The sequence below is a fragment of the Pleurodeles waltl genome, chromosome 5, assembly GCF_031143425.1.
Source record: "Pleurodeles waltl isolate 20211129_DDA chromosome 5, aPleWal1.hap1.20221129, whole genome shotgun sequence".
In the NCBI taxonomy this organism is placed as follows: Eukaryota; Metazoa; Chordata; class Amphibia; order Caudata; family Salamandridae; genus Pleurodeles; species Pleurodeles waltl.
This window is the reverse complement of record NC_090444.1, coordinates 1,127,876,341-1,127,891,886: the sequence shown is the minus strand read 5'-3', so window position 1 is coordinate 1,127,891,886 and position 15,546 is coordinate 1,127,876,341. Positions and strand designations below refer to the sequence as shown.

At 45.1% G+C, this 15,546-nt stretch overlaps 1 protein-coding gene across 3 annotated transcripts in view; it reads right to left on the bottom strand.

The window, feature by feature from the left end:
• Window positions 1-15,546, bottom strand: part of CRIM1 (cysteine rich transmembrane BMP regulator 1) — a 752,848-nt gene that overhangs the window by 429,825 nt on the left and 307,477 nt on the right. For all 3 annotated transcript variants that reach the window (XM_069235322.1, XM_069235323.1, XM_069235324.1), the window contains exon 4: window positions 14,920-15,040. In XM_069235322.1, the coding sequence (XP_069091423.1) occupies window positions 14,920-15,040 (121 nt within the window). The remainder of the gene's footprint in view (window positions 1-14,919; window positions 15,041-15,546) is intronic.

The following is a 15,546-nucleotide window of genomic DNA, read 5'->3' as shown; positions in this document are numbered from 1 at the left end:
GTGCTAAACGAGATTTATGTTTTTAAGAGAAGTGCTTGGAAAAAAAACAGGGCTGAACAACAGAGAAAGGAATATGTATTGAGTATATCCAGAAGACGATGGGCTGCTGGAGGTGGCGTGCACCTCCCATGACCCTCAGTCCCCCCCCCCCCCCCCCAAGATTTACTGCAATGGCTAGGGGCACAGTGAATGTCTAATGCTAATCGACTGCTACTTTTGCTATTTTGGGGGCGCTTTTTAGGTGTTTTTCATAGGAACGGTGCTCTAGTTCAACTTAAAGTAGCCACCGTGTTAGGCTTTTCTGACAGTGGAAGGGTAATGTATTGCAAGGCAATTAGACTTCTGTATGTAACACAATCAAGACAGACAAGTGTTTATCCATATGTTATCGTCCATAGAGACATAAGTTATCTTATAGTTCTACGGCGCTCGATATATATTTAGTAGCCTTGTCCCCATGCCTTCAGAAAGACACGCCAAAATAAAAATAGAGTACATTTTCACATATCAGTGAAAACATCTACTTGGCAAGCTTGATGCCTGCTAAAGTCAAACTCCAGCCCAATATGAAATGCAGTAAGGTTTAGGGTGGGCTGTGGTCCTGGCCAAAGGGTGTAAAAGAGCGTAAACTACCCTGTTCTCCCACGAATTGGCAGGATTGCGCCAGTGGCGTTCTGGGTGGTCTACTGTTTTAGCAAGAAGCTGTTTAGCCTTCGAAGACGAGGGTCATCTGCTTCCCTGGTTTCTTAGAGAAATTTTATTGCAGTGTTTAAAAAAGAAAGAAACCTCCCATCGGCCTTTTTGAGTTATATAGTTTTAATATTTTCTTAGACGAAGATCTAATTTAATCAAACCATCGAAAAACACACATGGCCAATCACCACATTAATGGCTCTCAGGCTCTTTGCTGATAAAAGCAGTATGGTGGCACCAAAGTGGCTCCTATGTTTAGTATTTATTTTTAGGAGTACCCCACTCCCTTTACCCTACAGTGGGTTTCTAATGTCTGCTTTGAGCGACAGGTCCACATTGTCTTTAAAATAGAGTGAATCTGCAGACCCAAAGGCAACCGCGGTTCCATGGGCATGGGCATGGATGCCTAAATATTTCTCCCCCCCCCCCCCCCCACCCCCGACCCCAATCTTCATATCCACCAAACCTCCAACGAGGGGCTGCTGCTCTGCAGGAAGATTTCCCTTTCCCGCTGCTCCTTTCTTCCAGCCTAGCCGGCTACTGTTCGAGCCAAATAACTTTTTTTCATCGGATTAAACTATTAACATCTGGGTTATAAATCTGCTTCCGAGATGATAAATCGGTTGTAAATTTCCCATACTTACTGTTCCGCTAGCACAGCTTCTGTTGACTGCTGGCAAAAATACACTGTACGGATGAGTTCTCTGCAATTTCCATTTTATCTTCTTTTAATGTTTCATTTATTGCTACGGTTAGCTTTTTCTTTTCTTTTTTCATGTCTACGCAGGATCAAAGTGTAATTTTTTCTGTCCTCTTAGGATTCATCTTTCTGTATCGGTGCTGATTTGCTTAATAATTAGATACTGTGTATGCTACGGTAGTTACTCATCAAGATGAGACCGAGACTGTAAAACTCTAAATACAGAAGCAGCAATTCTTATTCTGCTTTTTAAGGCAGCTTACTCTGTGTGTCAGCCTCAGACAGCGGCAGCGGACTGGGTACCCTTAGGTTGAAGTGGATGCCGAGATGTGTTAACTTTAACTAGGGGGTTATTTTGAGGGTACCTGGACAAGCCATGGACTGACATCATTTATGGAGGTCTGGTGGAGGTTAATTGGTTCAAAGGTGGCCACAGGCCCTCTACTCAGAATGCTGCTTATCATTCTGAGGTCCTGATTGCAAGGGTTGAGGATTACAAAGATACCTTCTGAGTCTATTTTAAATTCTGTAATATTTCACATCTCGTCAACGTGGTGCTTTTAAATGAATACGATAAAATTATTTATTAACCGAGGCGGCCCTGGATAGATGCAGACACCCAGAGCAATATGTGGATTGGCTCAAGCCAAAAGCATGACCAGTCCCTAAAGAGCAATAAATATATGCTTCTAAGAAAAAGGTTACTTACCTGTAACTTTAGCTTTTATCTTTTGTAGATTTGCGTGCTGGACATACTCAGTCACCAGGAGAACAAGTCTTGTTGCGGTCGGTAGAATTATTTCCAGTGGCATCTGTGCACCTTCCTGAAGGTTGCATTGGATGCTGCAGTGCACAACATATTCTCTATTTGTGTTCAGCTTGCTAACCTCTAGCCACAGGAAAGACTAAACACTTGAGAAAGCCCTGGCACATAGGTGAAACGCAAGTGGGAGAACTTTTGGGACGGTAATAGATAATCGGTGAATCTCTGCAACGATCATAAAGAATAGATTTTTAAATATTAAGGTATATTTTCTTGAAAACTGAAAACGATATATTTTAGCAACCCAAAAGTGAAAAAACACCTGTGAGGAATACCTGCACTGAAACTACTCAACTTTTTCTACATCTCACACAGAATAAAGGATATTTGATCCGACTATATTATTAGTATTAATCACCTATTTACTATACTCCTTTGCATCATGCAGGATGCAATTTCTTCTGGAGGAAAGCTGAAAAGCAATACTGGGTCCTAGATGTAGTGAAAGCAGTGGTTGATGCTGTCCCTTGCTTGCTAGCTGTTGCAGAGCTGTAGTGACTAAATCACTGAATGGTGTCTTAACAACGCTGTCCGAGTCAATAACAAGACGCGGGGGCATCAGTTATATGAGATAGAAGGATGGGAAAAACATTGAGTTTAACACTCAAAGTTCAATTCAAGGCCTGATCCCGGGTAGTCCATAGACAATCCTGTGTGTCGCACGATTTTATTATGACAAATTCAAAATCCATCATGTAATAGACAAAGAAAAGTCACAACTATGCATAGCTAAACTTGGTTAGCGGATGATGGATTGGCAAGCACTGCCATTTTAGAGGGTTTTGTTTCATTCCCTAATTGCTGGAGTCCTGTTGCGCAATATGCTGCTCATTCTGTGCCATTTCTCTCTCTCTCTACCACTGCATTTTCAGGTCTATGGTGTTAGGGTCAATAATTGTCGCTTTGGACTTTCTCAGTTCCCCAAAGTGAGAGCCGTACTCACTGAACCCTCTACCAATCCCTCCACAGGGTCAGTAGCCTTTCTCACAACACATACCTTAAGAAGAAAACGGACCATGATCTTATAAAGGGGACCACCTCATGTGTCAGCCCCCCAAAAAATAATCTTTAACAGAAAAAAACAAATAACACCAATGAACGCAAAATAAGACCAGAAAGGGTTTGAATGTAAAGAAATTAAACATCAAGAGAACGCTTGATCGGGATTAGTTGCTAAAAGTGCAACTGTAGAGATGGCATCAATAAAAAAAACACTGAGGAACCAAAATCTATATGTGAATGTATATGTAGACAGACAGTTAAACCTGTGTGGCTGATGTCTACAAAAAGTGATCTGACACCACACGTACAGAGTTCAGGAAGCGTACGGTGTCCCAGCGGATACAATCTCTGTAGCTGCAGCCCACTTGCTACATGCACATTCAATGACAGCACCTAAAACCCCGAGGAGCAAACAGCTCCCAAGCCGTTCCCAGGCTTTTCTAGTACACTCCGATACTATCGTGGTAGGAAAATCTAATAAGTTATTTATGTCATAATATGTCTTTAGCTAAGTACCAGATGCAGGATTGTGTGCACCATCTAATATGCCTAATTGTGAATGGTGGCAAAAAGGTAAAGCTAATGAAGGTTGTTTTTCTTTGGATATTTAAAATAATTGACAAATGTAATCGTTGATTAAATTTACAGTTGCTGCTTAATAAATACTTGCAAATGAGGAAAAAAAAACATGCTCATTTATCAATTAATTGCCACTCCCGCCATGTTTTGTGTTACTCATCATGGTGTCTTTTTGAATCTTGAGCATGTGCTGTGCCACTGCAGCCTTATGCGAATGAGTTTTTAAAAAATCTAACCTGCTTCTATTTAGCATAGTCAATCAATGCTTTTTGCATGGGGGTGGACCCAAGGAGTCACCACCTTTCTCCATCCAGTCCCAGAGGTTGCTGCCCGCTTTGCAGTTCTCCAAGGTATGGCTGGAGCAGGTAACATCTGTCGCCACAGTGTGCAATGCATCCAACATGCTAATGATGCACATATCATATTTCCTTAAGGCCCAGGCAGGCACTCCCGAGCCAGTCAGCAAGCAATACCAAGGGTGCCTAGTTAGAAAAGCAGAACTGGTTAAAGTTTAGTCCTTACCAGGAAGGAACAACTATTAAGAGGGGTGAGATTGCTACAAGGCTTGGCAGTACAAGCTTGAACTCCCGTTTATAAGTGGACATCAAGACACTTCATGTCCACAGCATGCACAGCTAGGTCTGACACAATATTACAAGCTAAAATATGTGAGCACAGATTACAGCCGGGCCAAGCACCCTCCTTCTAAGGGTGTGCTATTGTTTGCTGCTACCTGAATCAGTATCAGAGGTCACTCACTCTTTCATCCTTTTCAATTAGTAGAGTTAACCTCAGCACTCCATATCAACAACCTACAGCTCCTCATAAACCAATCATGTCAGCCATGCCCCAGGGTATGGATGCTATAGCCAATTACAAACTTCATGTCGAATGCTCAAAATGCTTCTAGGGCTAGGGAATCAGTTAGTAACCTGCTTCGGATTTTCCCTAGAGGAGGTCTTCTACATTTGGAAGGCATGAAGACTGCTCAGCATACTTGTTGGAATGGAAACTGTCCCCCGCGTGGCTCTATAGTTCCCACAGCAAGTTTCTGCTTTCTTTATTTTTACCTCATCCCACGACACTCATCATGAGAACCAGGGGTTCCTTGCAACATGGAATGAGAACCAGAGCAAGACTCTCTGGTCTAGAGAGGCACATCTAGTGCACTATTCTTTCTGAGTGTTACTACTGTCAACTTCAAGGGCTGTAGAGAAGTGAAAGTGGAAGCAGAAACAGAATTTAATGGTAGTACAAGCCTTTTTACCATTGTTAGAAGTTGCCAATTGGCCTATACCGTGTTTTACATTGGTCTGGTCAGTCGCCTTCAACTGGCTCCTTCACTCCATCCCTGCGGGACATGCGTTTGTGATGTCTATGTATTGTGTGGTGCATGTATGTTTGTGTGTGGAGCAACTGTGCTGCAAATTAAAAGGCTATCCAAGAACCCGTGTTGAGTTCCTTGAACTGAAGTAGTGCATAAGGTGGAGGTTGGAGAAGGCCACGTATAGCAATGTGAACAGCAGGGCGTCTCCAAATAATTTCTGAAGTCCTTTGCAGTGGAACAGACTCTAGAGTGTGGAGCATATCAAGTAGATTCATTTTGAAGTGCAGGAATATTCTCCTGTCATTCCCTATGGTATTATTCCTTAGTTGTGTTACTGCCAATAGGTTAAACGGTAGTTAAGTGGTGAAGCCCTCTGCTATTTGTTACCTTTGTTTTGGCCCTCCATGACAGGAGATTCCAAAATCTATTCCACCATTCCGCAGGCTCTTTAGGACGAAGACTGTGGCTGGACCAGACTGGAAGAAATATGGAAAAGTTGGAAAGAGCCTGAAACTGATCTCATAGTGCGCAGGTAAACTATATAAGCTCTGCCTGAAAACAGTGTATGTGTAGGATGCTGGCTCTCTATATAGTGACCAAAAATGATGTGCACTGTGCAGAGTGTCCAGGAAACCCCACCTTGGTATCCAGAGGCAAAAATAGACAACCCAATGCTCTATGTTTGCAGTAAAATGGGTGAGAAGTTAGGCTAATCTAGGAGTCGTGCTAAGCATTTTTTGTTCTCACAGTATCAATAAATGACACTCAAAAGAATAAATCGAGTCCAATTTACAAAAATAACATGGATTTTATATAGTTTTTCAGACCAAGAACTTTGTTACGAGGTAAGCAGTTTTTAAATTTAAAATACTTTTCAGTTTCAAAAATCAACAGTGTATTTTTCAGAGTCTGCAATGTTAACCAATGAGATGAAAACAAGAAAGCAGTTATGCAAGTAAGTACACAACATACAGATACAGTCTTCAGGGTTTTAGGTCAACACCAGGCAAGGTTCGAGTACACACCAAGAGTGCACCCCCCAGGGCACAGGGATGGCCAGGTGCAGAGGTCGAATTCGAATTTGGGTGCCCAATGTTAACCAATGGAGACAGGGGGTAGCCGAAGATGCGCTGCTCCCAGGTGAGTAGAGCAGGGTCAGAGGTAGATCTCCTGGAGTTGAGGTAAGTACAAAGAGGGCCACAAGGCAGCACCAAACGTATACCCTCAGCGGCACAGGGGCGGCTGGGTGCAGAGTGCCAACACTGCATCAGGCCCACAATGATATCCAATAGAGGTGATCAGTTTTAGAAACCGGCTGCGTGCTCTGGCCAGGAGGACAGGTGAAGAGAACCCACAGCTGCCCTGGTAAGTTGAGATGTCAGGGGTCATAGGGAAACCAATGGTCTAGCTCCTCTAGGGGCTGCAGGTGCAGGGGTGTCTTTTGGTGTCGGAAGCAGCTTACTGGGCAGGTCGTGGTCAGGAGGATCCTTCGGATTGAGGCTGGAGGTGTAGCTGTGGACTCCGGCAGGGGTCAGCCCATGGTGGGCTTTTGCTCAGAAGTGCTGGGGAACCTTCACAGGACCAATGGGCCACTTGGACTCGGGCTGTGGGCGTCTGGTGCAGAGGTAGGTCCAGAGGTAGTTTCGTTGGTCCTCAGGCAGGCTTCTTTTTCTCTAAAGTTGGTTTCTTTTGGTCAGGTCTGCTGTTTACAGGAGATCCTGGTCTTTATTGAAGGCAGACAATCCCCCCCCAAGGCTTTGAGGTTGCTGGGGTGCAGGACAAGTAGTCTTTTGGGTGCAGGTTCTTCTAGGGCTGCAGACGTGCCAGTAGGGCTGGGGCCAAGTCAGTTGGTGTCTTCTGTAATCTGCTGGTGCAACTTCTGTGGTGTTCCCCTCTTGTTAGGTCATCAGAAATCTCAAGTTCTGGTCAAGAGATGCTACCTAAATACTGTATTTAGGGGACATTAGGGGGAAATACCTGGTTGTAGCCAATGGGCTACCTACCTTATGCGGCTACACCCACTACGTGACCACCTCCCATTGGAGGGAGACACAACCCTGAGCCTGATTGGTTATTTTTCTTTCCATCCAAGATGAAGGAAAATGAAATGGAGGGTGTCACCTCGCCTGCCACACCTGAAGGGTGGTGCTACCTGAGGGTGGTCATTTTGCCTATTCTTCCTAGTTTTCCTGCTGTTTCCTCACCTAAAGTGGGGACTGAACTGGGCTGCCTTCTGCTGGTAGCAGCAGAGGATGGGGGGCTCGCATTTCAAAGGCGGTATAGCCTTTGAAGCTTCCCACCTGAGCAGGGTGCCTGCCAGGGGGAGGAGGTGTGACACCACCACCCAAGAAAGGCTTTGTCTTCTGGCTCCAGACAGTAAAGGATCTCACCCCAGGAGTTCAGAGTCATGTCTGGTGGTGGCAGGCTAAGACCAGCCAGTAACCATGCCAGGACTGTTGGGCACCTCTAAGGTGCACTCTGGGTACATTTTATACTAATTCCAACATTGGAGCAAGTGAGAGTTTATTAAGCTGAGTTGTTTCATACCCAGGGTTCAGAGACTACATCATGTAGCTGGGAAACACATAATGACCAGTGCCCAGCACTTGCACTTCAATTTTGAAAGAGCAGCTAGTCACTCGTAGGGTCTCATGGCACTGTTTGTGGGCATGCTGCTCAATCGAAGAGCCAGGTTTTGAGGTCCTTCCTGAACTGCTTCAGTGATGCGGTCTGCCTGAGCTTGAGAGGTAGCTTGGTCCATGTCCAGGCTGCGAGTTAGGAGAAGGATCTTCCTCCTGCTGTGCTTTTCCTGATCTTGGAAATGGCTGCAAGGGCGAACTGGGAAGTACGGAGATGTCTGTTGGGTATGTAGAAGGCGAGGTGGTGATTGGGGTATGCCGGTCCTATGTCGTGTGTAGTGCCTCGTAGGTGTGGATCAGGAGTTTGTGTGTGATGCGCTTGCTGACTGGGAGTCAGCGTAGGTCTCTGAGGTGGGAGGAGGTGAGGCTGTGTCTGGGGATGTCCAGGATGAGTCTGGCTGCTGCATTCTGGACTCTTTGTAGTCTTGATTGTAGTTTCTTAGTGATGCCGGCATAGAGTGCCTTTCCATAGTCCAGTTTGCTAATGACGAGTGTGTGGGTGACTGTCTTCCTCGTGTCGGAAGGGATACACATGAAAATCTTTCGCAGGAGCCTAAGAGTGTGGAAGTATGATGAGACAGAGTTGACTCGGTGGATCATGGATAGGGAGGAGTCCAGGATGATGCCCAGATTGCGTGTGTGGTCCGTGGGCATTTCCCTGAATGGTGAGCCATCAGGTTTCATTCCAGGTGGAATGGGGGTAGACGATTACAAGGATCTCTTGTCCAAGTTGAGTTTGAGGCAGCTGGCTTCAATCCAGGCGGTGACTGCTCTCATTGGTGTGGAAATTTCTCTTGGCCTTTGCAGAGTCCTTGGACAGGGAGAGAATCAGTTGGGTATCGTCGGCAAAGAAGACTATGTTTAACCCCTGTTTGATGATCTTGGCTAGCGGGGCCATGTAGAAGCGATGGGCTGAGTGATGATCCTTGGCGCACTCCACAGCATGTGTCTTGGGAACTGGTGTGAACAGCTGTAGTCTGACATACTGTTTTCTTCAAGGACCTGATCCAATCCTGTGCTTTATCTTGGATGCCGGCATCGTATTGTCTGGCGCAGAGGGTGGAGTGGGAGACTGTGTCAAATGCAGCAGAGACGTCGAGGAGGATGCGTGCCTGGTCTAGTATTATGCGTATGTTGTTGGTGGCCATTAGTAGTGCTGTTTCAGTGCTGTGGTTGCTTCTGAATCCAGATTGGGATGGGTCTAGGATTTGTTCTGTCTCGAGGAATTCTGTGAGTTGCTGGCTGACGGCCTTTTCCATTATTTTGGCTGAGAAAGGGAGCAGAGAGCTGGGTCTGTAGTTTGTCAGCTTGCTTGGGTCGGTGGTGTTTTTTTTTGATCAGCGAGGTGATTTCGGAGGGCTTCCAGTCTGATTGTATGGTGGCAGTCTAGAAGGATCGGTTGATAGTTCGGAAGAGCTCAGGTGCTATGGTGGCTCTGGCCAGGTTGAAGATATGATGAGGGCATGGATCAGAGGGAGCCCCCGAGTGGATGGCGTTACTGAGTCTTTGGGTGTCCGCTTTGGTGGTGGGGTCCAGGATTTGGTGTCGTGCTGGGTCTGTGGTGGTGTTTGTGGGCGGTGCGGGTGGGTTTTGGTTCCTAAAGCCTTCGTAAATGTCTTGGATTTGTCAGTGAAAAAAGGTGGCAAGGTTGTTGCAGAGGTCTTGGGACGAAGTGATGGATGAAGTGTCTGTCCCAAGGTTTGTGAACTCTGCCAATGATGAAGAGCTCTTTGCTGTTGTGAGAGCTCGTGCTTAGGCATTCTTTAATGGTGGCTTTTTTGGCAGCTCTGATGTTCTGGTGGTGTGTGGTGACTGCATTCTTCGTAGGCTGTGCAGTTTTCGGTTGATTTGCTGTTCCTCCATTTCGGTTCCAGTCATCTGCAGGAGCGTTTGCATTCTTGTAGGTCTGTCGTAAACCACTTAGGTGTTTTGCTACTTGGGTTTCCTGCTGGTTTCCTTAAGGGGGCTACTTTGTTGGTGCATTCCAATAACCAACTGTGTAGATTGCGTGCAGCTTCATTAGCGGTCACTGCGTCTGGTGGGGGGGGTGGAGGGGACTGGTTAAGAGCATTGGCGAGTTGTGCTTTTGTAACTGAGAGATGGTGATGTTGTTCCCTGCTGAGAAGACCGGGTCGAGAATGTGTCCAGCTCTGTGGGTGGAGACGTTGACAAGTTGTTTGAGGCCAAGTGTTGTAAGGTGTCAGGAGGTTTGTAGTGTTGGAGTCATTGTCGGTATCAAGGTGGAAGTTGAGGTTGCCGAGTAGGACGAAGTCAGAGGAGGAGAGCGCTTGCGGGGCGGCGACAAGGTTGGCGATGTCTTCACAGAATTGGGGTCAGGGTCTGGGCAGCCTCTAGATGAGTGTGCCACAGAGGGAGGAGTTGGGGTTGGTCTAAATCTGAAAGTGTAGGTGTTCATGAGTTGGCGGAGACTGTGCACTTCCCTGTACACTTACTATGTCTAAGAATTGACAGACACATTAGAGGCATATACTCATGCCTTCACATGTAATATAGTGCACCCTGCCTTAGGGCTGTAAGGCCTTCTAGAGAGGTGACTTAGCTATATTGCATGCCGTGTTAAGGGACATGGCACTCAGGCTGAAGGCCATGTTGAGTTTGCAATTTTGGGGACACCTGGTCATGCAACCTCCAATGGCAGACGGCATAAGGCTGGTGTGGGGCCTCTGAGAGTAGCACAATTGGTGCTGCAGCTCTGGGGGGGGGGGGGACCTCTTCAGTACCCATGCCACAGGTACCAGGGGTACCATTTACTAGGGATTTACAAGGGTGGCTGAAGTTGCCAATCACAGTACAGTTTTGGGGAAGGAGATTTAGCCCTGGGAACCTGTCTAGCGGGGGCCAAGGGCACTTACAGATCAAAACCTCATCATGTTCCATGCAAAAAGTGGGGGCTAACCACGTCAAGAGGCACTTTCTCACAGTATGCATAGGGCAGAAATCACAAGCCAGTGTGCCAAGATTAGAAACCCAGGGTCCCACAGCAGTAGTAACTGGGAAACTGTGTTCCAGGGCTGGAGTCAGTTACTACCAGCTCCCCTTTGCCAAGTTTGGGAACAGGAACCTACAGATTCTGCTAATCTCCTAGGAGGTGATGCAAGAGTCCTTTCTTGAAGAAAGGAGCTGGCTCCTGAGGGGTGCTGGAGGTGTCCTTGCACGAAGGAGAGGTTGTCTTGAAAAGGAGGACTGCGAGGCAGGAGCAATGGAACACAGATTGCTGCAAACCAGGGAAGGATATGCAATGCCAGGCAGTGGGGTTAGGCACTGAGACCCTATAGCTTCTGCATCATGACTAGAATCTATAGCACATGTAAATCGCTGGGCACCTGAAGAATGCAGACCACACACAAGCAGACACCTCAACCAAAACAAAAGCACTACAAGAAAGTGAGCTTCATTTCAAGATCGCATACGCCAATTCAGTGGTCCTTCACGGTATTCAACAGGTGCACCACTGCAAGCAGGGTGGTATACTTTGGGTGGATGGCTTGTGTGTGGTCCTGAGGAAGAACCACTACAGAGGATGAGCCTGGATCCAAGCAGCGCTGCCAGAGTGTGGCCTTCCTCTTGCCTGGACATGAGCCACATTGCCTTCTTCGTCGAACAGTGGGTCTGCATACTTGATACGAGGCCGAAGGTCTCAGAAAAGAGGAAGTCCTACAGCCCTATCCACAGGCAAGAAGAGCAGACCAATCTGCTAAGGACTAAAAGTGACTAAGATATAAGGAACTGTGACTTTGATGGCTGATAAGCACTACAACCATCACAGACACAGTTGCCTTCAGGATGGGCAAACTGGAGAAACTCAGAAATGGTAAACAGGATAATGAGCCCTAGCTGGCACTGAAGAGATTGTATGTTGCCTTTTATTAAGTGAAAGCAAGTTATTGAATCACAAAAGGACCTCTAGTTACTCCAAATTTTAAGGCACTGTTAGCGTATTTTATCTTTGTTATTTCTTATAAAATGTATTTTATTTTAATATGCTTTGGTGACACTGCTGCCTAAAACTGCGGTTCGCATCTTCTGTGGAGCATTAACCATTTTGGAGCTGACCAGGTACCAGTCAAAACAACAAATTGAGGATGAGGGTGTCAAATTAAATGGCACGATTGCACCAGGTAGAATCTGACTTCCAGCCTGGCATTCCTAAAGTACCTTTGGGAGCTTATTTTCAACACTGCATTCTGGCAAGTGAGTGATCTTTTAGATCACAGGTAACTTACTGCAAAGATCTAAAATTGAGTTTTATAGAAAACATGTGGCGAGCACCTGATACATACTTATTCCATCATGTTGTTCGACCTCTCCCTTGACACCTCCAATCGCCTCTGTACACACATTTTACAAGCGCTAACGGCTAATGATATCTATTAGATGAAATTAAACAGCTGGAGCACAGGCTGCTGTTCCATCTGCTTCTTCCACGCTGAGGCCTCTCCTTGTCAACCATCGACCACAAGAAGTGCTTTGGTTTGCCCATCAAACCTGAGATAACGTGATGCTCAATTTTAAGTGTCCAAGCATCTTTGCATTTGAGAGATTCAAATTAAATTCAGATCATTTTGTATGTTCGAGCAATAGGCGCCATGCTTTTTTGTCGAAGTAGTGGTTCCTAAATTGCCTGCAGATTCAATTCCTATGTAGGAGGTCCGAGTGCAATCATAAATGGATATTACTGCACAAACTTCCGTTTTTTCAATGTATGTGTTTTTTCTTAGTGGCTTTTCAAAAATTACATTTAGAAAGTTTTACAGAACTACATATCTGCACAGCCAATGCAGGATGATTTCTTATAGGAAGATACAGGTCGAGCTGTTGCAGCAATTCAATAAGCAAACATTTCCAAAACATTTGAAAGAACAAAGGAGCAAGAAATAAGGCCATGGAAACGACTGAAAGAGTCATGTATGTTCAACAGAGAATATAAACAAACTGCATTTGGAAACAAGCATTGGCAAAGCCAATGGATCTGGCATCAGCTCCCAAACCTTTTGGCGTTGTCAATACTTGTTTTTTCTTGGCTTGTCATGGCTTCTGCAAAATTATTGCTGGGAAACAAGCCGGGCTCCCCCTCCCCTTAAAAACATGACAAAGCAAAAAATACTTTTGGGTCTCAAGAAGAACACATTTCCCTACTAGTTCCCTGGCACAGAAGAGAGCTACTTAACTACTATTTTTGTGGATATGGTCGCTGTGAAACGGCAGAATGCCATCACTCACAGTGAAGTTCACCAATCTCTGAAGTGGGCTGGTCCACTGCTAAACGCTGTATTGGGCAGAAGAAAAATGTAATGGCATTAATAGATCGGTGGATGTAGAAAACTGCCTGAAAGGCTCCATAAGTATTTATATTATACATATCATTTTAGTAACATCAATGGCTCTTGGCTAACGCCAGACCAAAAGGTGCATATGGGTCATAGATTAATGGAAAACGTTAAGATGTCATTTTCCAGGCATTGCTGGAAAGACTTGCCTTCTTTTTACTCCCATTGGGATCCATGTCACAAGATCAGGGCGCCCTGTGAACATCATAATGGTCACAAAACAAAAAAACTTGATATACTGGCAAGAATAATCTTTTACAGTTTACATGTAATGGTGCCATCCGAATGTGCAGTTTTTGCTCTACATCTGGGTAATAGTTTTCGTACTGTCACCCGAAGCCTGTGCGCGCTAATGAAGTTGACCAGCGCTCACTGACGCCTGGAGCCAAAGAGCTTCATAGTGCAGTGAAGAAGCACCTTTTCTCACAGCGGCAGCACGGCTTAGCAAATTAAGCACTTGCTGGTGATTTATCATGAGAGCTACAAGACAAGGCAGTCCTTATTTTCTGGTCTCTCGTTATACTGACAACTTCGCTGTTCATACTTCTTTGATCTGTCTGATGGTGAAAAGCTCAGTGTGTTAAAACCTCGCCATCAAGATAATTGAGCTATCGATCTTTAGTTTGAATCCCAGAGAGGTGGACTTAAGCCTTCCATCTGACGGCTGTCCGTAAATGTAATATAATTAAATGTAATAATCGTAACAGCTGCTTTAAGTAGAAGAAGTGTGATATTAAGTGCTATGTAAAAAATGCATCATCACAATGGCCACTGGAATTGTGATTTTGCGGCCCCAGCATTCTCCGCATAGTTATGAATTTGCTGAATTTGTCACAAAATCCATCTTCTCCTGCACAATATGCAGATTTTAGCAAAAGAAATGTGTCTACCTCAAACTGAACAATAGTTACTAAACTCAGCAACAAGTGTTGTGTAGTAGAAGGCCTGTTGCAAAGGTTGACTAGTCACCCTTCTGTTGCTTACTATTGTCTTTGGGTGCAAAATTGGTACTAAACAAGTAAAACCTTGGCCTAGCTTGTACTAATGTGTGAAAGTGACAAAATAATGAGGGACTACTATTACAAAGTGTGCCACATTATGTGATGTAATTTGCCTTTTCTCGACACATAATTTAGTCAGCTCTGCCACATAACTTGGTCCTCCCTTTCCCCATAATTCTAGTGGCTGTGACTATGACCAACCATCTAACACCCAGAACTTTATAAATTGTATTTCACCCCTGAATCATCACACAACCAGCTACACGTTGTCTGGTTATAAGCCTCAGCCTGAGAAAGCTTCTGTTAGACGCACACTACCCATGCAGTACTCAAACACGTGGATTTTAAAAGCTAGCAATATGATATTGTTTTGAGAGCTCCTTTGCAGAGCTTAAGGCACGCGGATGGTCATTATTAACTAAAAACATGCATGCTCGCTCCCTTCTGCTGTTGAGAAAGGACAACCATGCATGAGTGGGTCTGTGTGAATTGTCAGGTCATGGGCACTTTTCTGCTGAATTCTATTATTGGTGGCTATGCTCCCTATGTTCCTTGACTTTTTCAAAGAGTGAACACCATGGAGCACTCCATTTAAAGGGTTTAGCATAAAAGTGTGTGTGTTGCGGTGGTGTGGGGGAACGTGGGTAACAGCTACAAAATACATGTACTCAGTGTGATAGTAAAAACACCAAATGCAATATATGCTAGCCTGAGCCATCTTCACAAAAGCTGTTTCAGTGTAAGAAAGAAAAGATTTTTAGAGAGCACATGGAATGGGAATGGTACAGACATAATCCTCTTGCATACCTTGTTGGAAGTGTGCAGCACCCATCAGCTGTCAGCCGGACTTGGGTTTCATAGCTATCCACTGGGCACACAACCTGCTGGACTGGGGGGCACTCCACTGTGCTACAATCCACGCTGAACACTGGTGGAAAACAAGGTGAGAAGGAAAGAATGCAAGTACACATTACTATTGGCAAGTGAATAGGCAAAATACTTTTCATAACTCTCAATCAAAACCAAGTGCTGAAGAAATCTGGAGGTACATCAGGAGGGCTTTGCCCTGCTTTACCTCGAAACAACAGACTATTGGTTTACACACATATTTTGACACCCTCCACATTGTCAACAACTCTGCAATCACTTCGAAACAACTACACTCCAACTAAAGCAACCAGCACATATGGCATGCTAGACATGACTTTGAATTTCAGGTTTGAGCCATTTCTAGGTTATAGTGAAAATTTTCTTAACAAGTGCTTGCTCGCTTCTCTACAACTTGAAGCCACAGCAACATCTTTGTGCAGAAGCGCCAAAACACCACCTGAAGCCTAAAAAGCAGTTCTCTGAAATAGTGAAAGGCTCTTCCAAATTCCAGTTTAAAATCCCTTCTGTGGGAAATTATGAACCCCTGGTTCAGACAAACTTTAA